This window comes from Pseudopipra pipra, chromosome 4 (genome assembly GCF_036250125.1).
Source record: "Pseudopipra pipra isolate bDixPip1 chromosome 4, bDixPip1.hap1, whole genome shotgun sequence".
NCBI lineage: Eukaryota > Metazoa > Chordata > Aves > Passeriformes > Pipridae > Pseudopipra > Pseudopipra pipra.
In genome coordinates, this window is record NC_087552.1 from 70,383,356 (window position 1) to 70,408,476 (window position 25,121).

The following is a 25,121-nucleotide window of genomic DNA, read 5'->3' on the forward strand; positions in this document are numbered from 1 at the left end:
CGCGGCGGTGCCTGTGTGGAAGTGCGGCCGGGGCCGCCCAGGGCCGGGGCCGGCGCTGGCGGGGGGCCCGGGGGGCCCGGCCGGGGGGCGGCGGGACGGGCAGCACGACCAGGAGGAGGAAGAGGAGGAGGAGGAACAGCAGGAGCAGCAGCAGCGGGAGCGCGGCCCGGACGCGATGGACCAGTGCGTGACGGTGGAGAGGGAGCTGGAGAAGGTGCTGCAGAAGTTCTCGGGATACGGGCAGCTCTGCGAGCGCAGCCTGGAGGAGCTGATCCAGTACGCGGGAGGGCTGCGCAGGGAGATCCTGCAGACAGAGAGTACGTGGAGAGACCCCTCCCCCGCACCCCTCCTTCCCTCCCCTGCGCCTCCCCCGGGGGGGAACCCCCAAAATTTTGGGTGTTCTGGCCCCAAAACTTCGGGCTCTGTGGGGTGGGGACACTTCCAGGGAGAGCCCCTGCCCCGAGGGTTCTGTGCTGCGGAGGTTGAGTCAGGACCACCCCACGGAGATTTGGGGCTTTTCTGACATGGAAAAGTTAAAAAGTGGGAGTGGGGGAGGTTTGGGTTGGGTATTGGGAAAAGGCTCTTCACCCAGAGGGTGGTTGGGTGCTGGAACAGGCTCCCCAGGGAAGTGGTCACAGCACCAAGTCATCCAGAGTTCAAGAAGGATTGGGATGATACTCTCAGGCACACGGTGTGACTCCTGGGGATGGTCCTGTGCAGGGCTAAGGGTTGGGCTCGAGGATTCTTGGGGGTTCCTTCCAGCTCAGCATATTCTGTGTGATTCTGTGATGGGTCTCGGCCCTTCCAGGCCTTCCCTGCCTTGTCTGTGCTGCCCAAGAGGTTCATTTGTTCCCGGTCAGCAGGTCTGGCGTGACCCTAGTGAGGGTGTTCATAACCCTTGATGTTGGGTGACAAAGGGGTTGGTCACCCCGGGGGAAACACAGGGCCGGCCTGACCTGTTTGCTTTTTTTTTCCCCTCACTCGTATTTGTTTTATTTTCTCTTTTCTTTCTCTTTTCCTATGTCCCCTAAGTTGTGTTCCTTTGCTTGGGGGGGAGGGTTTGGCGGTGTTTAGGGTAAAGCCACAGCACACGGCAGGGAGTAAATACCGGCCCTGTCCTCGTGTCAGCTGGTGTTGGGCACTTGCTGGGGCTGTAAACACAGGACATGTAAAGGTTGTGAAATCCCAGAGGTGGAGGCAGTGCCGTGTTTTGTTGATGGAGTGGGAGGGAGTGGAGAGGCAGCTGAAGTGATTTACCCAGGACCACGCAGGAAGCCGAGGATTAAAAATAGGAACTTACAGGCTCCTGAGCCCAAACTTGAGAGCAAATGTGCTGCTGCTCTGCTTTTTGCTTTTGTTTGGTTCAAAGGAAACGTGTTTGCTGTGGTTCTTGTGCAAATACAGGTGCAAAGCTCAGTCAGGAGTGTGGATAATTCCAGGAACTCCAGTAGGAGTGTGCTGGAGCTGCTCTGTGTGTACACAGCAGTTTCTATGGACAGCAAACATGGAATTCTGATTCCAAGGCATTTGTTTGGGATGAAAAAAAGTTTGGTCTTTCTGACATTGTTTTGAACTGTGTTTCAAACTGTTGTTGGTGCTGTTTGAAACAGTCTGGGCTTGAGCATTGAGGACAGTCAATAAAATGTGTGTCTTCACAACCTGACCTGGCCTGGAATGCTCATGGTGTGACCCTCGCACTTGTGTTGGCCTTTGTTGGGCTGTAAAGGTTTGTCTGGGAGAATCCCATTGCAGGTCCAGAGCCTTTACTCACGTTGTGATAAAATTAAAAGGTTCCAGTGTGTGATTCCTTCTGGGTCCTTGTTGGGTTTTCCATCCAGGCTTGGATTAGCAGTTTTTGGGGCTGTCCAGTGAAGGCCCTGGAAATACTTTCAGCACTTACCAAGTGATGATGCTGTCCCAGAGAGCACATTGCAAACTGAGCTTTCTTTTAGTAGAATGAAGCCAATATGTTATTAGTGCACCCTTAAACATCTGGGGACTCTTCAATTTTGGCACCTGAGGGTGAGCTGGCTTCGTAGGTGGCAAAATTCTTCTTGGTATTTTTTTTTTCCTTTAACACGTTATTTATAACTTTCTAACAAGAACAGGTATTTGCAGCTTTTATACACTGTGTCCTGAGGATTTTTGAAAATTGGTAGTGTTGAAAACAGCCAGATATCTCAATGTGGAGCTCTAATTTAGGGGTATGGAGTGCAGAAATATGCTTTAGTACGCAATTTTAAAGGAAAAAAGGAAGAGAAATGAAAACCCTCACTGCTGAAGAAGAAGTTAATGCTGTAGGACAAGATCTGAGAGCAAAGATGCATGAAAAGACCTTAAATAGGCAGTGGATATAAAAAGGAAGTGGGTGGGGACAAAGAAACCATTAGAATCTGCTTTAACCTCTAAACTGTGGGGTTCCCTCCCCCCTCCAGCCCCTTAAAATGTCTTTTTTCATGTTAAAGCCTGAGGACAGACCAGCCCTATCTGTGCTCAGTCCTGTGAGTGGGAAGGCAAAGTTTGTTTTTCTTCTCCCTTCCCCTCATACATCTGTCTTTCTGGAGCCGCCAAGGCAGGGCTGCACGTTCCTGGATGGTATAAATGTGTCTGGCTGAGTAAACTTGGCTTTGGACTCTGCTTTGTGCCCAATGTCTGCTGGCCAGTGTATTTATTTCTTTTTTTAATTGTGACTGTACGTGCAGGGCTGTGGTGTCCTGTGAACCCCGAAATACCAGGAGGGCTGGTTCCAGGCTTTCTCCTGCTGATTTTTTACAAGCAGCTCATAGTTTGGTTGAGGCTGGAAGAGAGGGGTGCAGAGGGGAAACCTTTTACAGCTCTGATGACTTTTCCTGTGTAGACATTTTCATTGATTTACAGGAGTTAGTTTCTGCTGCAATAAGTGTCAGGGGCCAGTAATTCACTTATTTGCTTGGCGTAAAAGCAGTGAGTTGTTTGGGTTTTAGCTTAATGGCTCTTCTTGCAAAAAAACTCCAGAAGTGTATTTTAGCTTCTCTGTTCATTGCAGAATGAGCGTTTCCATTTTGCCTGTTGTGTAATCTCTGGCTGATCATTTTGTGGTGGCAAAAACCACGAGATAGTTAAAGATCCTTCATGTGATTTTACATGTCTGTCATAAAAATGAAACAGCAACTGAGAAATAGGGATTATTCTTAAAATAATTTGAGGAGGTGAACTCCATGTAATAGTTGAGTGAATTTTTCATTTTTAATTTGGGATGCACAGAGTCACAGAATTGACTGTTTCAATCCTTATTACTCCTCACTCATCCACTAGAAAAAAAATAGCCATTTGACGGGGAGGTGATCCTTGGCTTCATGGGACTGGAGGGAGTTAAAGCTTTTTTCTTTCTTAAAAGCTGTGGCTGTTGCAAAAACGCTGCTGAAGCTTCCTCAGCTGGGGATTGTGGGGCTGGACAGGAGCTGTTTGCTTGGTTAGAGGTGAGGTGAGATAGTTCAATGTGCAACAACAGAGGGGAAGGTATCTAGAAAAAGTGTCTGTGGAATCATTATCCATCCCTTGTGATCACAGTTTTTTCTGGATTTCCTTTGCTGTCTCCAGAAACTGTGCTCTTAATACGCTGCTGAAACAAAAAAATGTGTTAAAATATGAAATCAAAACCGAACAAACTTAAAAAGCGAACACATTTTCCATAAAATCCTCCTTCTAAAGAGATATTTAGATGACTTTGGTTTTTGCACATGAGGGCTTCGGGCCCAGAATACCGGGGAGGCATTTCTGGGCTTCTCTCCCACTAAAAGTAGCCTTCCTGCAGCTGAAGGCTGCTATGTCTGTGTTGCTAAAGGAAAAAACTCTTCATTTAGAATGAACTTTGTGGAAGGAGAGACCTTCAGAGGTAAAATTCTCTTTGTATTTTTGAATCAAAAGCAGAAAGAAAGGACTGGGGTAAAGCACTGAAAAATGATTTTTTTTTTTTCCCTGAGCAATGTTTGATGCAAAGCACAGAGGGTGTAAACTGTGAAGTGCTGTGATGGGGCTTGTAAACCTTCCCTGTTCATTATTTTGTTCACAGAATGGGTTGTCGGACATCAGCTAAAAATGTCACAGTTCCTAGAGAATAAATCTCATAACAATGTCCACTGGTCCTTCATGGGCTGCTTCTTATCTGTAGAGGGGAACTGGAGGCTGGTTGGCTGAACTTCCAGAGGTGTTTCCACGAGTCAGGAAGCAGCAGTTTGATACAGCTCAAGCACAGAGTCCAGTAGAAGTGGGTGGTTTGTGGGGTGGGAATTAACTGGACTCTCATCAATCCACATTTTGCTTTCACCTTGTTGTAGTTAAAGGTGATATTCTCATGTACCTTCAGGGTCTGTCTGAAAGAGAACTGATCCTGTAGTAGCTTCAGCAGCTTTCTGTTATTCTGTTATTCCCTGAGACATTTGTGGATTGGGTGTTTCTTTGAGATGTTTATTCGTATACTGTGACTGAGACACATGAGAACTTTGCATTAATTTTTTAAACTGTTGCCCTTGTTCACTGTTACTGTACACCCAGCTGGATTCCTAATTCCCCAGGTGAGTTTTCACAACAGGTGAATTCCTGTCTTTCTGCCTCCTTTTACACTGATCTTGCTTTGCAAATACTCCCTGGATTGCATTTCTTTCTTTTAATACCACTTTTTGTCTTTATATGTGGCATATTAAGAGATTGGATGTTACCATTTGTCTGTAGCAAAGTGAGTAATTTTCCTCTCTTTTGTCTAGATCAAGATGGAGACTTGTCAGGGACGATTTCACTTGTTATGACACAGTGTTGTAAAAGAATAAAAGACACAGTCCAAAAACTGGCCTCCGATCATAAGGACATTCACAGCAGTGTATCCCGAGTTGGAAAAGCCATTGATAAGGTATTTATTTTGTGGTTTGATTGTATTATAGCATTAGTTCTGTGGTGTATGCTCTGCTTTAGAAAATCTGGATTTGTGCTACAGTCAATCTTAACTAAATCATCCTGAGAACTACAGAAGCAGAGGTGATTCAGGGGGCTGTACAGTACTTGCTTTCAGAACTCACTGCAGACAGAGTATTCCTTCTGGGGCAGCTCAGATCTCCTAATTTCTGAGAGAACACTCCCTATTGATACTACAAGACTTAGTATGTTTTGTGTTTTATTGGTTTAGCAGGATGTTTGTTTCGGTATCTGTCTCGGTAAGAAATACTGTGGTTTATATATATAATGTTTATTTAATTGTCCGTAGCAGGTAACTCAGAAGTGGCATTTTGTTCTGGAAAGGAGGACAAGTGGCTGCCCTTTACCTGGAAGTGTTCAAGGCCAAGTTGGACTGGGCTTGGGCCAACCTGGTCTAGTGGGAGGTGTCCCTGCCCGTGGCAGGGAGTTGGAATGAGGTGATCTTTAAAGTTCCTTCCAACCCAAACCATTCTGTGATTCTGTAAGATAAGAGAATTTTTTAAGAAAGGCAGTTTGTGCATATTTCAGGGGTGTTGTTAGTTTTGGGGCTTAATTTTATAACACAGCCTTAATGTGAGTAGAGTAGATTCAACATCTTGTAGTCAGCGTGTCTGTGCCATAACAAATAGGGCAGCTTATCTTTGGAGCTTTGCATATGAGATGTTCTGAGATGAATTGCAGGTTCAAGAATAACTGGGATCTGAATATTTTTGTAGGTAGATATTTGAAATGATTCTTTGAAATGATACTACAGTGGTGCTATATGTATACTTTCAGGACATGCTTTTCTCTGTCTGTGTTCTTTTCTGTATTCAGGGAGTCTTGTGCTTTAGAGGCTCTCTGTATTCAGGGAGTCTTTTTTGGACATTCTTGTGATGGTTTCACATCAGAACATGCCTCTGTTGACAGGATCTAAACATTTGGTTTGAGGTACACCTTATAATCTTATTAAGGATGGTCCTGTAAATGAATCTTTTCACCTGGACAAAGACATTTGCAGCGTTACCCGATACTGATTTATCCTTTGGGAATCTCATTTAAGCTTTGTTAGTAATGATAATCTGTTAAAGCACAATGTTACAATAGTGTGATGAAGGAACAAAGTACTTAATGCTGTGTTATTGGGCAGATTGTCCATGAAACTGTTGTATTTTTTGTTTATATGTATGGCTGACCATCATGGAGAGCTCAAACTTTGTAGTAATAGCTTTAATCCACACGTCACTTATCCAAAGCTTAAGGATGCATCTGTCTCAAATCCTTGCTGCTGTACCTAAACCAATTAACTAGAGTAAAATTCCATCCTTATTACCAGCTTGAAGCCTGAAATAAATCTATGTAATCTTGTCCTAAGTTTTAAACTTTCCTATTCTGCTTTAGCAAGTGGACTTTGTACAAATACGCTCTAGAGTTTGGCCAGACCTTCTTCATTTAAATCCTCTGAGGTAGAACAGCCTCAGGTCATATATAGAGGGTGTGAATGTTCAGTGGAAATTGGTGATGGTATTTCTTACAAGCCAAAAAAACCCCAACACTTGCAAGCTTAAAGAAGTTTAGGCTTGAGTCTAATCTCCAAATTGCTGTTTTAGTTTTCATGGAAATAGAGTTTTTCCAGTATTATTTCTGTCCTGCTGTTTAAGTTTATTTACTATTTACATTTGAAAAGGGATAGATGTAAATAAAAATCATTTTTTAAGTTTCGAGTGTGTGGTTTTGTGAAACAATAGAAAGGATCTGAATAATTCTTTCCTGCTCTGAGCCTGTTGAGTGTCAGAAGGGCTGCTTAAAAAATAAGCTCAACTTGCTGTATTCAGTGTGCTTCTTCCTCTGGATTTTCAATCTCAGTGTCTGTGGTGTTTGCATCAAAAGATTGGAAGCAGTGGGAACTGCAGGAGTCCCCAGTTCTACTTGTAATGAAGGATGTAGTTTTATGAAGTTTAGAGCACAAGTTAGGATTGTCTCCTTAAATATGAACTTCGTTGAGCTTTTCTTTTTAGTGCAAGCAGTTTGGATATTGTTAGTTTTCTCCAACTGCTAATAAGGGAAGTACTTTAGAATGTGTATTGTCCTCTTTCTCCGATGAATATGTGAAATGTTTAAATCCAGGTGGAATTCAGCGTTTCCCTGAACAGTGACATTTGAAGGAAAGCTTCCATATGTAGTTAATGCAGTTTCCCTGTGCTGCTGGAAAATATGTTTGAAGCCTGCCAGCAAAGTCTTTGTTGGCACCTGAGTCCCATAACCTACTGGAATTGCCCTCCCCCATCCCTTCACCATAATATGCTTAAGCTTAAACCAATAGAAGTAATTAAGTGTAATTGATGTAGTGAATTGATTCTCAACACATTTCTGGACAAAATACTGCTGCTTCCAAAATAAAACACTCATTAGAATATAAAGAAGCACAGCCCTCGCCTTGATTCATGAGATTTGACTTTTGTTTCAAACTTATTTTATAGACAGATTAACATCTCCAGAACACTGCTTGTGGTCTCCCTAGCTGTGCATGCTCAGGCACAGATAAATATAACTCATTATTTTGTTGCCTGGTTTGAGATTGGGAAACATGGTAATACTGGTGCCAATTTTATGTGACACAGCCAAATGACAGCTGTTGTTGCGTGTGGAATCAACAAACTTCCTCCTTAGCAAGCCTGGATTGTGGAAGAACTTGCTGTATTGTCTGCTCATGGCAATTTCAGGTTCAATTTCTTTTTTCCCTGTATTGAGGCAGGGTTATACCTAGATATAAAGTTTAGTGTGGTCAGGTTTTAAGTTATTGTAGTAATTGCTTGTGAACTTGGATGGGCCCTAGATTTGTCTGTCTGCAGAGTTCACTCTGAGAACAGAAGCCCTTAAGCAAAATGAAGTTCAAATTTGGCATCAAATACATTGAAGTCTGAAATGCCAAAGCTTTGTGTGTTACTTTTTAGTTAGTAGTTCCTGGAAACTTTATCTAATAAGCTAAACCTTTTTTCATAGTAGCTCTACATGGATCACATGTTTCTGATCCATGAAAGGTTGCCCCCTCTTCCAGAGAGCATTTTCTCCTTTGAAAGCAATTGTTTGCATCCAGTTTTTTTGTATTGTATGAGCATTTGCTCTGCTTCCAGAACTAACTGCTGTTCAGCAAGTTATCAGGTACCTCACTCATCAGCGTCTCTGTAAATCATTCTGGAATGATTTGAATTCATCTCAAAGCTTTTTGATGGGCTGGTAAATGTTTTCCCTCTAGCAGCAATCTGAGTAGTGGTTAAATGCCTTCATTTAGGAATAAGAGGAGTAAATGGCAGCTCCTTTCATTTTTTTCCTCCAGAATTTTAAGCCTGTTAAAAGGCCAACATTTTAAGTAGTGCTTTGGGAAGGCAAACTTTCACCTAAGTTAATGTTTGTTTCATGTAAAAACTTGTATATGAACAAACTAAAAACCTTTACTGAACTTCATATAACTGTGAAGAATGAGCTAAATGAATGCAAAGTCTTGGCAAGTTGTGCTTTATTTTATGTGCAGACAGATTTAACAGAGAAGGTAAACAAATATTTTATTTGTATTTTGGATCAGAATTCGGAAGGGAGGAATGGACAAAGTAATCTCAACTGAGGAATAAAACTGTACTAAATCATCATCCTTCTTCATATTGTGTTGTTTCAAACAACATAGAGGGTTGTTATGTTGGTTAAAATGGTCCGTCTTGTGTTTGTGTGCATCTTGAAGTCCTCACATTCTAGCAGTTATTAGTTGTGTGTTGTTCCATTGGTGTTTCATTGGTGTATTTAGCACATAAGATTTCTACATTTTGGCCCTAGACTTATTAGTTAGGCTCTTAAAAAAAGGTTTGTTTCTCAGGAATATTAGCTGACACTTAGGTTATTTTGCGCTTTTCAGGTTTTAAGCTTTCCGGAGTTTTTAACTTACAGAATTTATTTTAACTTTTGAAATCTTATTAAACCCCACGTGCTGTCAGTTAGCATACTGTTAGCATTTAGAAAACAAAACTGAGGGGTGTGCAGTCACCAGCAGATCATCCGTGCGTGGCAGTTATGAAATACAGAAGCCAAAGGCAAGTGGTAATTTGTTCTGACATGTGACAGTCACTCACTGTAATATGTGCAGTCAGTTCCTGAAGCTCCTCAGGGCCCAGAGGTGGCAGAGCTGTGGAATCCCACATATAATACACACCTCAGGAACTGTTTAAAACAAAACACAAAAGTTATTGGAATGAGAACCTGATCAAGACTGGCTTGATCAGAGAGTGACTGAGGGGAAGTGAAAAAACTTGAGGTCCTCAGGTTGTACCATGTGACTTGAATCTGCATCACGTCCAGGTTGATACAACTCATTACCACCTTCTATGAGAATTAAAAGTCTAATTTATGATGGGGTTTTGAAAAGGTTCACAGCAAGATTTGTTGTTTCAAAAGAAAATGAGTATTTTGTGAGGGCACTGAGCTAATTAGCTCCACCACCTGTGCCCCCAAGCAGCGAGGAGGATGTGACAATGTTTGAGGCGTGGGTTCAGCTTTAATGTTTGGTAACTGCCCAGAAGAATAAGGTTTCTGCTTACAGGGTTATACAGCCTAAAGTCAATTACTTTTAGATTATTGATGATCTCCACCCTGGAAACTAAGTACCAAAATTAAACCTGTGTGTTCTGAATACTGCCCCTGATATTCCTTTAGTGTGTTGTTGATGGATTTTTTACCTTCTGGTGGTGTTTGGACACTGATACCAGGAATCAGCAATGGTGGTGAGCTTGTAAGGATTCAAATAGTTGGCACGAATAAGAACAGTATTATTAAATCTTTAAGATGCTTAAGTTTTTCAGGATACAGCTTAAAGATGAGCAGCATGGCAAGGAGCTTACAGGTTAAGATACCCAAGTGAAAATATTGTTAAATGTGAGACTTGAATCAGTGGTGATAATTCAAATGCTCATCTTGCTCCACCGTCTCAGAGAGATGGAAGAGATAATTTGCTGCACTTAACATTTTACTGAAAGTTTGCTGAGAGACCTGAAGGGAGTGGTGGCTTTGGAGCCCTGTGTGCAGGGATGAGAAGACTGCCCCTTTCTCAGGGTGGCACAGAGCAACATCAGAGATGTGAAGGTGCTGATGAAGGAAATACTTAAGTGGTGAGTAAAAGGAGGGTGCAGTGTGAGGCTGAGCTGTGCACAGGAAGGCAGCTCGTGCCAGCTGTGTGTTATCTGCTGTGACAGAACCCGGTGTTTGTGCGAGATCGGCGTTCCCGTGATGTGCAGGGCTGTGGATCCTCACTGAGCTGCAGCTGAACACTGCTGTTTTCACTGAACTCCTGATTTCCGGAGTTCCTTCTTGGGAGAGAGCCCTCGAGAGAGAGAGCCATAGAGAGCCATCAGGCAGCAAACAAGGAGCTACTTTTAGGCTTTTTATTTTGCAGCAGCTTTGTTTTAGGCAATGGAGGAGGATTTTTATTAAAGTTAACCTGCCTGCCCTCATCATAGACCATGTTAGCAGTTAAAATCCTGGTTTATATCTTGAATTGGAACAAATGTTTCTCTCCTGCTGCCAAGAGGCACAGTGCCAAGCAGTGCCAAGTGTTACCAAAGAGTCACCGTGACAATATCTTTAGTTATTCCTGGAATATGTCCATAGGCCACTGGCCTAAAAATACACAGCAGTAGGATCATCTGGGTTAGAGCTGTAAAAGATCTCTTGGACTTTCAAAGCTCATCCTGTTGCTGGGATGTTGAGGTCTTCAGAGATTTGAATTTCATTGTTGTTTGGGGGTGGGGAGAATGACATTTTCCTTTTTCAGCATTGTCTATCTCCTCTCTCCCCAGTTATGTAAAATAATCTTGAGTTAAAACTTTACTTCCAGTTTGGTGTGCTGCAGTGACAGTGATGCACTGATAACGCTTTCTTGATTCTGGTGTACACTATTCTGTTTTCTGTTCCCTGTACATTTTCACTTTTCACATACGGAAAAAGTTTTTTCTGCAGATACTTCATTCAGAAATTCACCATGGGCTTGAAAGCCATGTTTAGTTAGTTAACTAGGTTTCTGACTTTCTAGCTAGACTTGTAATTTACCAGTGTAATTCCTTACAGTGAATAGTATTCAGACTTGAAACAAGGAAGCCAAAGGATTTGTTCTTCCATACACAGGAGATAATGAAGCAGTTGACAGATACATTTCACTTTGGAGGTAATTGAGGGCCAACTGAGTAAAAGGCAGAAGGCATCAGGGTGGAGAGACAGGTGTCCTGCATAGTTAAGGAAAAATGATGTGGGGTGATTTGTTCCAGCCCATTAACTGATAATTTTGTGTGTTTCAGAACTTTGACTCGGACATCAGCAGTGTGGGCATAGATGGGTGCTGGCAGGCTGACAGCCAGAGGATCCTCAACGAGGTGATGGTGGAGCACTTCTTCCGGCAGGGAATGCTGGATGTAGCTGAGGAACTTTGTCAGGTAAGGATAAGTGTGGGTGTTGAAGGTTATCAACTGTGGAGAAGATGCTTTGTGTTACCTTCCTTATTTGAATGTTCTAGGTCAATATTTAAACTGTCAGAAAACCAACAGATCAATCCCACTGTGTTTTTCATGCTTTCACTAAAAACTGCCTTTTTTTTTTTTTCCAGGAATCTGGTCTATCAATAGATCAAAGTCAAAAAGAACCATTTGTGGAGTTAAATCGAATATTGGAAGCATTAAAAGTTAGAGTTCTGAGACCTGCACTAGAGTGAGTCTACTCATTTTTTTCCTTCCCCCCCATTTTTTTTAATGCTTTTAACAAAAGGGACACCTGTTAGTAAGATTTTTCTCCTGAACAAAACAATTCAGTTAATGCAAGTCTGTGGATAAAGATGACTGCTCAGACCAAAACCAAGTCTGGGAATTGGTAATGTCTGGGATCTGTCAGTCAGCCTTAGACCAGGATATTTTCTCGACCTCAGTAGACTTTACAGCCTTTAGACATGTAGGCTCATGCTAAAAGCAACAGTGAGGAGGGAAAGGTGATAAATGTCTCAAGGGCTGCTGCTTTATGATTTACAGTAGTGGATACATAACTGCATGCCATTTCAGAATAGCTTTTAACTTAAAAATAAGAAAGCCCCAGAAAAACCCTCAGCCTAATTTTTAAGTTTTCATAAGCCTGGGTTGGTCTCAGAAGTAAGCTAAAAAACAACCACAAAACACAAAAACCCAAACCAACCAACCAAAACTAAACCAACTCTGAAGCGACCTTTTAAAAACAGAAACCGTGAAACAAAAGCAAATTCAAAATTTCCATGTTTAATTCCTGAGCATAATTCACATACTTAGGATGTCTTTTTTGCATTATTCAGTTAAGTACATTTTTGTATTAACAAACATTTTCTTTTCCCTTTAACATGAACCAGCAGAGGTGTGTCAATTCAGTGCTTATTGGCATTTAGGTGCAGGGACACTCTGACACTCAAAGTTCATCAGCTAAATCCTGCATTATGCCTCTGAGTCATGCAAAGTTTGACCTAAATAGTTGGCCTTCGAATAGAGTTGCACAGGTGGAAAGGTGGGGTGGTTTATTGCAGTTGAATTGGCTAAATTGAAGGGAAGCAACACTGCTGTTACAACTGAAACAGGATTTACTGTCAGCTACACCATGTATTTCTTATAGTTCAAATAGTAACAGAGCTGTTGTGAAGGATAATCCCCGAGGAACAGTAATTTGCTGTTCTATCTGTTCCCTTGAAGTCCCTCAATTCATTTTAGCTCGAGTTTGCAGGGCTTTATGCCTTACCCATTGCTTCTTAGTTGTATCTTGTAGTTTCTGCAATGAGTTAAATATTTTTCAAACAAAGGAGAAGGCATGGTTGTCCTTCAAAGGAATTCTTATTCCAGCTGAATGGGCAGACAATAGGGTGTATTGTCAGCATAGTTTTTGTGCTGGTCTCCCTCCCCCACCCTGTCTTATTTCTGTGTATAATGTTTATTCTGTTTAAACTGGACAGTGCAAAAGCTGTCTGCTTCTCTTTGCTGCTTCTGGGCACAAAGGGGCCTTATTTGTAGTGATGTTTATGTGAAAACCATAGGGAGCATGATCCACATGTGACAAAATGTCATGGTCTGGTGTAGAAGATAACCCATGTCTTAAATGCCCAGTTACTCCACAGAACTGCTGATGCCAGTGAAGGGATTTCCCATATTATTTCCTAGCAGAGGTGAGTGTTCAGGAGGAGGGATGGAAACCAATCCTGGATGGATGATCTCCATATGATAGGAGCTTGGAGAGTGGCATTGTGCTCTTTGGGCTAAAACTGGCATCAGTAAATACATCTCCAGGAATGCATAAAGGAGCCCATGGCAGGGTCAGACTGCTGACAGTGGTGTTGAAGCAGAAAGGTGTCACACAAAGATGATTAATTACAGTCCCATGAACCAGGAAGGGGAGTATAACAGGGTTTGTTATCCATGCAAAATCGTGGAAGGTTGGGATTAAAACAACAACCAGTCTCTCGGGCTCTGCCAGTGCTCTGTGCCTGTGCTTGGTTTAACTCAGTGTTGAAAACAAAACAAACACAAGTGGCTCCTGGTCACTGCCATGGGAAGGGAGTTGTCAGATTAATGACTTTTCCAATAGACTTTCAAACCCTTGCTGAGGTGATAGAGAGAAATTAGTATTTGTGTCTCAGAAAAAAAACAGACCCCAACTGTACTTTTTTTTTTTTCAGATTTTCTTTTAATACAAATTCCAACACTTAAAAATATGTCACTTCAGATTTAAACAGAATATGACTGGCCATAACTTTTTTGTTTTCCCTTGTGGGCTGTGCAGCTTGACTTTTGTAGATGCCCAGTCTGGCCCTGCACCATTAAACTGTGTCATCTCTGCACCTCTTCAGGATCCCATTAGTTTCCAGTGACTTTTCTCACTGTAATTTGGTGATGGGGAGGAGAAATACATGTGTGTTTTTTTTTTTTCTGAATGGATTCTGGCCCTTTGGAGGTCAGGTTGGATCTCCATGTGAAGGTCTGGTGGGAATGACTTCCAGGTTCCAAGCTTTTGTTTGTAATTTTGTCTTCACCTCTGTCTGTAAACAGGAGGGTACACAGGTCACTCAGAAGTGAAAACACTTAGAGTATCATTTTGAGAGGAGGTAAGAAGACAGGTGATGTGATTACCAACAGTTTTGGACAGTGGTAGAGAGTGTGTAGGTTGGATGTTTTAAACCTCACTTGCTGGTTTTTTGTTTTTCTGTTGGAAGTAGGAACAGCGTGTCCCAGACCAAACACCTCAGGCCTTGCTTCTGTGGTTGCTTTCTTTTGATACAAATCTGTGCTGCCACTCAAAGAACTAAAAATGGAAAGGCTGCCTAAAAGCTCATTTGGAAAAATAGTCTCGGCCTCAGCAAGATGAAGTACTCTGTCATGTGGGTGTGAATATTGGCAGGGAGAGGACGGAGGCTCTTTTGATGCAGTAGAGAAGCTGCTTATTAGTCTGTGGTTGTTAACTTCAGGCTCTTGTTTTTGTAGCCTGGATTGAACTTTATTGCCACTATACCTGGTTGAAGCTGGGCACACTGATCATAAAAATACAGTTAAAAAAAAACCCCAAAAACTTAAAAAACCACCCCAAACCTCACTCACAACCCTTGGTTAGTGAGTGTGCTCTTCCCTCCTGGTGGAGATGACAGTGCTGACAGTCTTATGGGGCTGCTCATCTGAAACTGCTTGAAATTAGGGACAGTAGGGCTTGTTCTTAGTTCAAAGGCTTCATTTTTCACTGTCTCCTACTGAAAGATTCCTGGGTCTTTACAAAGCCTTGTCAGTGAAGTCAGACCACTGACACTTCCACCACAACAAATTGAAAGTGGATACTTGCTCATTAATGCTCTACCTCCTTGCTTTGAAAGCTTTACCAATACTGTAAGGATGCTTAATTTTCTTATTTTAGTATTGATTGAAGAAAACAGAAGCCTCACATACCCTTTTTGTTTTGTTTTTTTTTTTTTTTTTTTTTGAGGAACAGAGACTTCCTCAGTTCGTTACTGAAAAGTGAAAAGCTTTTTTCTTAATGGGGCCCCCACAGCGAAAATAGTAGAACTAATTAACACTAATGAGAAACAGATGTACTGTAGAACATTGAAATTTGAGGTTCTTAAGAGAGAGATTGGATTGATTTAGGCCTGACTAAATTGAATTAAGGAAAAAAAATCTGAAACAACACCCAAAGAACCTCCCAAAAAAACAAGAAAGAGATGGATGAATTCTAAATAATAAAAAAACTTCTTATGAAATGCTTTGAAAATTCCAATTCATTTTACTCAATGTGTGTTTAAGAATTCTTTCATGTTATTTAGGAACCAAACATTAGTGTTGTCATGGTGAATGAAACACAGCAAGTGAGAAATATTCTTATTGTCCAAGTTGAAAATAACACAGAAAGCAAAGTTTATCTAGGGTAAAGTATGATATTTAGGCTGACTTCCCTTCTATTGTAAGGTCTTGGTAGTGTCTATGAGGTCCCATAGATGCAATTCTTCTCTCCAGGGCACACATATAAACACAGTGGCTTGTAGAACATGTTTGTTGAATGAGGACATAGGAAAATGTTCTTGAAAGGCTTGGTCAAACTTCTTCAGTGTGCAGCTGAAGAACTGTCAGTAATTGTTAAAATTAAGATCAAGTGTTACTAATTTATATACAGTAGATTCTAGCTATTTCCACCTTTTGTTGTACCTAATTTAGTCCTGTCTTCCAGCCAGTGAGTGTTGAATTTTGCAGAGTTTAACCTCTACAGCAGCACCAGAAGTACCACAGTCCATATGTTGTGCACCCTGTGTAGCTCCTTTACTTGTAAAAGGTCCTGCCATTTTCTCTGCTCTGTAGAGACTCTCAAAAGTTCAGGGAACAGTCATACTTCCCTTGAAATAGAGGGTAGATAATTATGATAATTTCATAGGGTGTAGGCTGACACTTAATTACTCTTGTGTCACGTCCCATTGTGCCTCCTCGTTTCTTCCAGGTGGGCGGTATCCAACAGAGAAATGCTCATGGCACAGAACAGTTCGTTGGAATTTAAGCTGCACAGATTATATTTCATTAGTTTATTGATGGGGGGAACAGCAAATCAAAGAGAAGCACTTCAGTACGCGAAAAACTTCCAGCCATTCGCCCTAAATCATCAGAAAGGTACATTTTTGGTCACATTAAGGGGATTTAAAGCACTGGGATATGGCACCTTGTAGTAAAATATTAATCATGTTCCAAATGTGCCTTACTCCATTACTATCAGTTTGTTAAAGGCTTTTTAACCTGAATCCTTACGATTTGAATTGTCTTTTTTTCTCTTTTTTTAAGAGGACACACATAAATGTGAATGTTTGCACATTTGCTTAACATTAAGGGTTTTGACTCTTTAAATAAGTGTGTATATTACATCTGTGATAGGTCTGTGCCAGGGTAAAGTGTTAAAAATGCACAGAAATGTTCTTGGAATAGTCATCTGCTACTTTCTGCTGCGTGGGGTAATACAAAGAAGTGAAACTTTTGAAAAATGGGGAACATGTGAGTTAAATGAATGATCTCAATCTGAATCCAATAAAGCCTATTTTTTTAGGGTAGTGTGTGTGTGTCAGAAAGCTTACAAAAAACTAAACCTGTTTACAGCAGATTCCCAGGCAGCACACCCTGCCTGTGGTGGGGCAGACAACTCCCCAGTCAGTCCATAGTGGAATGGAGTGTCCTGTAGAGGTGAGGGGGTGTGTCATTGATTCTGCCTGTTTTCCTTGTGAAAGAACTGCAGACACGAGCTTTTATTTGTTGCATAAAGCATCTCCCTGCTCCTGGTCCCTCCCAGACATTCAGGTGTTGATGGGCAGCCTGGTGTACCTGCGGCAAGGCATCGAGAACTCCCCGTACGTTCACCTGTTGGATGCAAACCAGTGGGCTGACATCTGTGACATCTTCACAAGGGATGCCTGTGCTCTCCTGGGCCTCTCAGTGGAATCACCTCTCAGTGTTAGGTAATGCTGCTTTTCCTTTGCTTTTGGAGCCAGGTTTGTTATGGTTTGGTTTCTGTTTCTTATTGAGGACCAAAGAAATGGCCTTTGGGAAGTAGTCTCATCTAGCTTGCATTAAATAAAGAATATAATTACATTTAGCTCTAACCAGGTTTGCAAAGGTTAGAAATCAGAGGTTCCTGTGTGTTGAGCTTTACCATGCACCACTGCAGCTCAAGAATAAGTGTTCCTGAATGGAATTTGGCTTCTGAAGTTTAGACACAAGTGTGAAAGATGAGGATGGCAATCAGCCAGTTACTCTCAGCAAAATTGTGACAACTGTCCCTGCTGTTTAACTGAAAAAAAACCAAACCCTAGAACTGTGGCCATGATTCTGTCAGCATTTGATAATTTTGGTTTTTAATCCACACATTACTGGTCTTCTTAGAAGAATGCTTAAGAGTTACGTTGTAATTTCAGCTGCTAAAATTTCTGAATTGTTTGCTGGACCTCATTTGCAAAGAAAGAGGCACTTCTAAGCTCGGCAGCTAACCTGACAAACTGCAAATCTGTAGGAGGCAGTTGGAAATGTGAAGGAAACCCAACCTAATCTCATTTGAGCTCCAAAGATAAAACAGATTAGCTGCTATTTAGCCTTTGCATGTCAATATCCCCAATATACCCACCTGATGTTCTCATTTTTATTTCAGACATTAAATAGAAAATAAATGATATATATCTTTCAAGGCTAGATTTGGTACTTAGCAGAAGCTTCACTACCTCCTCTTTTGGGGGGGGATTTTTTTTTCCTGTTTCTATTTACTGTTGTTAGACTTCTGTGCTTAGTTTAGAACTCGTAAATTGTCAAGCCTTCTGTTTGCATCTCAGTCACAAAATACAACAGAAAGAACAAAAGGAGCACTTCAGATTGTCTTTCTACAATAGACTTACAAGTTTCATTTTGAGGTTTTTATAGATATCCAAAGCTTATATCTCTGTTTTATGGCTTTCATCTTTCTCCTGTTTCATTCAAATTAACAACAATCCTTTTCATTTTTGTTGCTCGTGCACTGATGCTGCAATGCAGTTTTCAGTGCAAATGACCAAGAGATTTTCAGTGAAGTGGAAAATCCCTGTTACTGATGTTTGGAGGGGTTGGACATTTGCTTTGCTCCTGATGTGGAATTGATTGCTCTGAAATGTATTTACTGTATAGGTGGTATCAATACTCTTGTCATAAATAAGACTGTTCTAAATGGGTGTGAACTTTGAGTGCTACAGATCCTTTAGGAATTAAACCAGCGTGAAGTGAAATCCCTGCTATAAAATACATTCTTTCTAGAACATGAGCAATGGGCACTTTTTTAAGGCTGATTGGTTTCTCCAATATTTATCTAATCCTATACAGGCTCATGGTCTGAGTCTATGTGTGGAGACAGTGGGATAACTCTTGTAGTATGGAGGTTGTGGTTCAGGGTCTTGAAGGACTACAGGACACCATTTGAATTTACTGTTTACTTGAATTGTTACACTTTTAAAGGGCTCTTGGGAGATGTTTTCTTACAGAACCATTAAAGCAGTAATGCTTGTCTTTCTAGAAATACTATCTGTCTGAACTTTTTCACAGGGTTAATACAAATTACAGTCAGGGCTGAAGTAACCAAAAAGCAAAGTGTAAGGATTGAAATGGCCAGTTGGCGAGGATATGATTTTTAAAAAAATTTTTTTTGTAGCTTAGGCAAGAGATCCACAGGTTTCAGGCATATCCTTCCCAAGTAAATCAGCCAGAATGTTCCTGCAGAAATACAGAAACAATTATCTGGAAGGACAGAGCGGAGACGAAGGGCATGACTTCCGCAGACAATAAAACTTACACAAATAGTAAAATAATCTGCCAAACAAACAGAGCAGGCTAATACCAATGTCAAATCATCTGCTGCTGGTGATTTCCAGGCCTGTACTAGTGTCAGTTAGACTTAAATCCATCAAATCATCTGTTAATTTTTTGGAAACTCAGCGTCATATTTTCTTTTGTAACATGCTGAAATATTTCCAAATGATGTGGTAAGTTCCAGTAATGGGCGACTCCCAGAGGAGGCTGCACTGTTGGGACACAGACTCTGGGCAGTTTTATACTGCTGTTCTTGTCACAGGGCATGCTTTCCCTCCTTCACTTACCTTCCTAGGGCTCTTCTACGTTTCTTTTCTTGATTTAAGGTGAAGGTGGAAAGACATGTTTCTTTACATGGTAATTAGGTATAATTAAAGGATTTTATGGGTTGTGTGTACGTGTGGGTTACATGGAAGCTCTTAGGCTGCACGTGCTCTTCCATAGCTGAGAGCAACCACTTGTGTGAGCTGAAGTGGTGTCTTTCTCCTGTACAGGTCAAAGTCAAAGTAGGTGCTAGAGAAAAATCAATTTATTACAATACTCAGAGGGGGGGATTAACTGTTGTTTTCTGTCCAAAATGTAGTAGCTGAGGGCCTCAGCCTAAAATACAGGATAACTGATAACCCGCCCCAGAGCCCTTGCTTGTCTCTATTTCTGAGCTCCTTCCAGGTATAACGAGATCTGAATGAAATAGTACAAAACTCTTGTGTCCTAGTTAACCTTTGAAGCAGAAATGTGAAAAATGCTCGTTTCCTAGCAGGTACTTTATGTTAACATTTCCCTTTTCTGCAGTTTTTCAGCAGGTTGTGTAGCATTACCAGCTCTAATTAATATCAAGGCAGTTATTGAACAAAGGCAGTGCACGGGCGTTTGGAACCAGAAGGACGAACTCCCGGTGAGTTGATGCTGAGCTGTCCCAGGACAGATTTCTGATGGCAAATGCTGTTTTCATGTTTCTTTTGTGCTGAATGTTATGGGATGTTATACATGGCCTCCACCTCCAGCAGCCTGGGGGTTTGCAGGGCCCTGGGGCTCACAGACACCCACACACACAAACACAAAGGACACTGACACGACCAGACCAGCTGCACAGGCTGCCACAGACACAGCTCTGCCTTCAGCAGCACCCACACACAAGGATTGCATAAAACGTAAGTACAGATAGCCAAGGTCCCTTCCTCCTCTTTGGCTGGTAAAGATTGAAATCCACTAGTGAAAGCAGAAATGCACCACTCCAGATTCAAAAGCAGGTATGTGTTCACGGGCACTCAAATATTGGCATCGCCCTTCTGGCCTGTTTTATACCTCTTTCTGGCCATTCCTTCCCTATCCCCTTGCCCTGCACTTTCTTCCTACAATTTGTATAGTTCTGCTGACCCCCTGTCCTCTGAGACCCTCAGGTTTGCATTGATATCTCTTGCAAAGTCCAGGTTTGGTTGCAGTTTATTGATGACCTCTTAGTTAGTGTGGCTGTCAAGGTTGTTTCTTGTTATTGTCTCTATTCTCTCTCTTTGTCAGGTTTGTACCTCTGGGTATTGTTTTATGCTCCCCCTTTCACTTGTTATCCCCTTTCACATTGAAAGGGTCTTTGATCAAATAACCTTAAAGAAACAGGCGCTCTCTCCTTCTACTTATTCTGTTTCTGTATAACTGGAAAGAAAATGGATCCCACAGGGAAACATTAACTTCCCCTACCTAGGCTTGAGCTTAGTCCAGGGCTTGCTTTGCACTGGCTCTTTATCAGGCAGACAGGAGATGAAAGAATTAGTGCTGCATCTGGGGACACAGGAGTTGGGATCCAGTGCATTATGCTTCCAGCACATCTCATTTATATCAGTTGAAATGAAGTTCAGTTGTTATGAAACCCCAGTTTCCCTTTATAGCTCTTACCAAGCGTGTGCAGCTCTCCAGTGACCTGCTCCTGATTTGGAAAGGAAACCTATTTAGTGCAAACTGGGCATGAACTGAGTTACCCTCTTCGACTGCAGCTGGAAGAGATTCATTTATAGTGTAAGGATGTGTGTTGAGTTTCTCCCAGCTGTGTTTTCTGTAATGCTGAGAATGTAACCTCCAAGTGTGACAAATTCCTGCCCTGCTGTCCAGATAGGAATGATTACCTAGGAAGAATTTGGAAAAAGATTGCTGTCTGATGTAGAGCAGTTAATAATACACGTGTGTCTCCTTGCATTTTCTGAACTGGAGGATGTGTTCTGCTGAGGCAGTAGGGGTGTGGAAAGCCTTATTTTCATTGTGCAAAGGCAGAGATTAAGTAGCATGAAAAGGTCACATTGTCAGGTTTGGTTGAAGGTTAAACCTTTTGGAACAGAGGACTGGTCAGAGCCAGCAGCTTTAGGTACACAGGCAGTTATTTTTGCAGTTCCCAGTTAATTGCTGAAGCCACAGACCTGTTTTTCTCTGTTACATGCCCCTTCCTGAAATAATTTTGTTCTTGGGGCAAGAGTTGTGCTGCACCAGTGTCTTCTGTGTTGGTACTGAAAATTAGTGATTCTAACCCACTTCATTAGTCACAAGACATGAAGGCGTTGGAAGAGTCTTTCAAGAAGCTGTAGAACATTAACGTAGTCAATCCAAGGATTTTTCTCTTTTTTTCTTTCTCCCTTAAATAAAGTCTGTCATCTAAACCACTTTGTATTTCCTAGCCAGTGATTTCCAGAAAGTCTTGCTGGGTCACAGCTCAGTTTTCCTGCCAGGGCATAGATTTGCACCGACATATGCACTTGTCCCTTGGCAGAATACTCTGCTTTGTTGCTTCTGCCCATGCCCAACATAAATCACCATTTTAAGATCACAGTTAAGTATTTTTGGCTGGGAAATTGTCAGGCATCCACACAATGGGTTTTGCTGCCTTCACAGCCAAATTGAGAAATCTGTTAAGTAAGGGCCATGACCTGAAGGGATAATTATCTGGAAATGCAGTTTCCCAAGATAAATTTTTCTGTTGATTTCTTTCACAGATTGAAGTGGACCTTGGTAAAAAGTGCTGGTATCATTCAATATTTGCCTGTCCCATCCTTCGTCAGCAAACAACAGATAATAATCCACCTATGAAATTAGTCTGTGGTCATATTATATCAAGAGACGCTTTGAATAAAATGTTTAATGGCAGCAAGTAAGTACCATTCTTTTATTTCAAGCAACATACAGACAAAGGCCAATCTTAAGACTAGAATACTGTGCTTTGGGAAAACTGAGTCCATAATTACATAATCAGTGGAAGGTTGTTAATCTTGGAGAATGGTTTAAAATCCAGATAAACCAGGTTGATGCACTGGAGAAAAGCATAATAAATCCTCTGGCGTTGTGAAAAGCAAGTTTATGTGAAGGAATTTAATGAGCAGAGTAATTTTTCAAGTTATAAGTCCCATTGTGTTGTCTTAAATTCAGAATGGAGGCCTTTACACACAGAGTTTTTCCTTGGGAGCAAGGTTAGTAATGCATGAAACATCCCTTAGAAATAAAATCAAACCTCTGGGGAAATACAGCTTAGTAATTGAGCAGGTAGGGGAATTATCACTGTGAAAATACTCCTCAGGTATGTGTGGTGTGCCTGCAGGCTTTTGGGAAGCAGAAAATGGGAGAGAGAAAGCTATACAGATTTTCTTGAGGAAGAACTGGTGGTTGTTTGGATGGAATAGATGCAGCTTCCGTGGAGGCTGTCAGCTTAATTTAGAGCTGTAAGTTGTTTTGGGAAATTCAGTGTGAAAATAAGTGAGGCCATGAATGAAAATGCCGACTGATGTTTGTGTTCTGTGCCCTGTTAGAGAAGCCTGAAGGGATGCCTTTCTGGGTGACTTTAGCCATTTTAAGCCAGTAAACTTGCTGCTCTGTCATTCCTGTGCCCCATCACTCATTCCTGATACTTTCATTGATCAGCTTTAGTGACAGCACAGCTCTGACAATATTAACTCAGGGTGAGGGTGGAAAAGGTAAAAGGCCCAAATGTGAGAGATGGGGGGGAAAATGGACCAGTGCTAGAAGAGACATTATAAGCAAGTAGGATTGTATCACTGGAGACCTCAGCAGGGAGGCCAGGCTGAGGTCTTCAGTCATAACCTGCAGGAGCTGATATAAATGGGTTGTAAAATCACAGCATTTTGAGAACCAGACAGTAAAATGCACTGGGTGCTGAGGGAAGCCACCAGCTGATCTAAAATTACTGCAGGGCCAGGCTGGATGGGGCTCTGAGCAACCTGGTCTAGTGGAATGTGTCCCTGCCCATGGCAAGGGGGGTGGAACTGGACAGTCTTTAAGTCCCTTCCAACCCAAACCGTTCCATGACTCTAAAATACAACAAGAGAATCCAGAAGTAGAAATAATAGCTACGAAGAAATTCCTCTTCATGATTAATCTAATAATTCAGAGGCATGTGGGTGGAAGGTGAGAAAGACTAGAAAGAAAAACATCATAAGGTCTCTCTCAGCTAAAAGTGACTTTCAGTGGAGTCAAGTAAAGTGTTGTGGCTTAAGAATGCATTTGTTTCATGCTACAGTGGTAAAACTTGATACCTTTAATGCTCAGTTGTCACACATTGCCCCGATTCTAACACGTTATTTTTGTCCCCAGATTAAAATGCCCCTATTGTCCAATGGAACAGAGCCCTGGAGATGCCAAACAGATATTTTTCTGAAGAAAAGTTTCATTATGCAGTTTGTAAGTGACACTCTGGATTTCAGGTGCATTTCAGGAGAATTAAAACACATTTGTTCCCTTTTATGCAGCAGACTGAGGACTCCTGTGTTTGTATAAGCTAATGCTACAGAAACTTTGCCAACATTTAGTATATACATACCAAGTGGAAATGCTACAGAAATATTATTACCATAGGGCTTTACTATACTCTTGGTCTCCATACCTGATCAAGTTACTACACCAGCAGTTGTCATTCAATGCAGGTTTTTGTACTTATAATTATATGGTGACTTTTTACTTTTTAAAGGCAGAAATTGATCACCCCCATTTGTTTAATATTCTTCCTGCTATTATTCTATCATTTTATTGATAACTGTCATCTTAGAGAATGTTTGTGGACAAAGTTTTATTTCCTGTAATGTGTACATAATTAAAGGTAAATACTTCAGAAAAAAAAGGTTTGATAAATTGAATAGTCGTTATAAAACTAATTTGTATTTTTTTTGCTGAAAATGCTGTGATATATTCTGAGTTTTTCTTTCAAACATTTTTTCAACTTTTACATAGAATTCAAAGTAAATGTGCATATATATAAAGTATATAAAATATAGCCCCAAGGGGCTACCTGTTAAAATCCATCACTAATTTATAAGGGTGATGTGTGGCTAAACTACTACTGGGGCAGAGAGGGAATAGGAAATCCTGTTCCTTTGGTTTCACGATGGAGAAGTGTTTGTGTAAGAGAAAATTCAATAAATTCTGAAGTGGAAATGCTTTTAGTCGATGACATTTGCTCTCTGGCCTTTGTAGTCATGTTCTTTGAACTTTGTATTCAGGATTAGGCTATAAATGTCATGTTGCTGTATAGTTTAATAGTCCTTATAGTGTGCTATTTATAAACAGTTATCAAAACCAAATAAATTGTAGAAGTATTCATTGTTAAATGGGGGGAAAGCATGTTCTGATGCAACCTACTGATCACAACTCTGCACTTGGCAGAACTGGGCCCTACATCATATATTAGGAGGTAGCAAGTTTTCTGTAGCTTGAGAACACTTTGCTTCTAGCCTTGTTTTTGTAGTAGAATATTACTGCCATTGCCACTTTTTCTGCTGAATTTGTCATATTGTTGACTAGGTAAATTTGTACTCATAACGGAGACGTAGATCATGGCAGTTAAATCTTTTTTAGTGTGCATATATTTGTATTTATTGCACTGTCCTATAGTAGGGCAAGCAGCCATAAGGCATGCAAAGCTACATGTAAAATTATATTTCTGTATTGTGTAGTTAAAAAAAAAACAAAACAACCAACCAACCCCAAGCTTCCGTGGTTGAACACTGACACACTGGTTGAATGCACTAGCACAAATGCACTACAGAGAAGACCGTCTTTGGGAAATCTACACCTTTTGAATTTGTCTGTCACCTGACTGGAGACACTGAGTCGGACTCTTATCGGATCAGTGACAATGGACAAACCTACAGAGACATTAAAAAGAGGAGCGAGTCAAGGCACACAAATTTTAAACTTCAGATGTGTTTGATAACGTGAAAAATACAGGTGTGTGATTTCTTTTTTTCTCTGCAAAATTTACATTGTATTCACACTGAGTTCAAAACAGCCGCGTTACCAAGTGGTAAAATCAACAATAAACGGGTGAGGATATTA

At 41.2% G+C, this 25,121-nt stretch overlaps 1 protein-coding gene across 1 annotated transcript; it reads left to right on the forward strand.

Moving 5' to 3' along the window:
• RMND5A (required for meiotic nuclear division 5 homolog A) lies at positions 1-25,121 on the forward strand. Its single transcript, XM_064653499.1, has 9 exons — positions 1-317; positions 4,743-4,885; positions 11,262-11,396; positions 11,567-11,667; positions 15,934-16,100; positions 16,768-16,933; positions 19,593-19,695; positions 21,776-21,930; positions 23,385-25,121. Exons 1-9 carry the CDS (start codon positions 176-178, stop codon positions 23,446-23,448), a joined length of 1,176 nt encoding a protein of 391 aa, XP_064509569.1. The 5' UTR covers positions 1-175; the 3' UTR covers positions 23,449-25,121.

What these genes read in the sequence shown, in the direction of transcription:
- RMND5A (XM_064653499.1), top strand. Translation starts at nt 176, where the DNA reads ATGGACCAGTGCGTGACGGTGGAGAGGGAGCTGGAGAAGGTGCTGCAG. An exon ending in GTTCTGAGACCTGCACTAGA is followed by an intron (nt 11,668 to 15,933) that starts GTGAGTCTACTC and finishes CGTTTCTTCCAG; the next exon opens with GTGGGCGGTATCCAACAGAG. An exon ending in CGCCCTAAATCATCAGAAAG is followed by an intron (nt 16,101 to 16,767) that starts GTACATTTTTGG and finishes GGTCCCTCCCAG; the next exon opens with ACATTCAGGTGTTGATGGGC.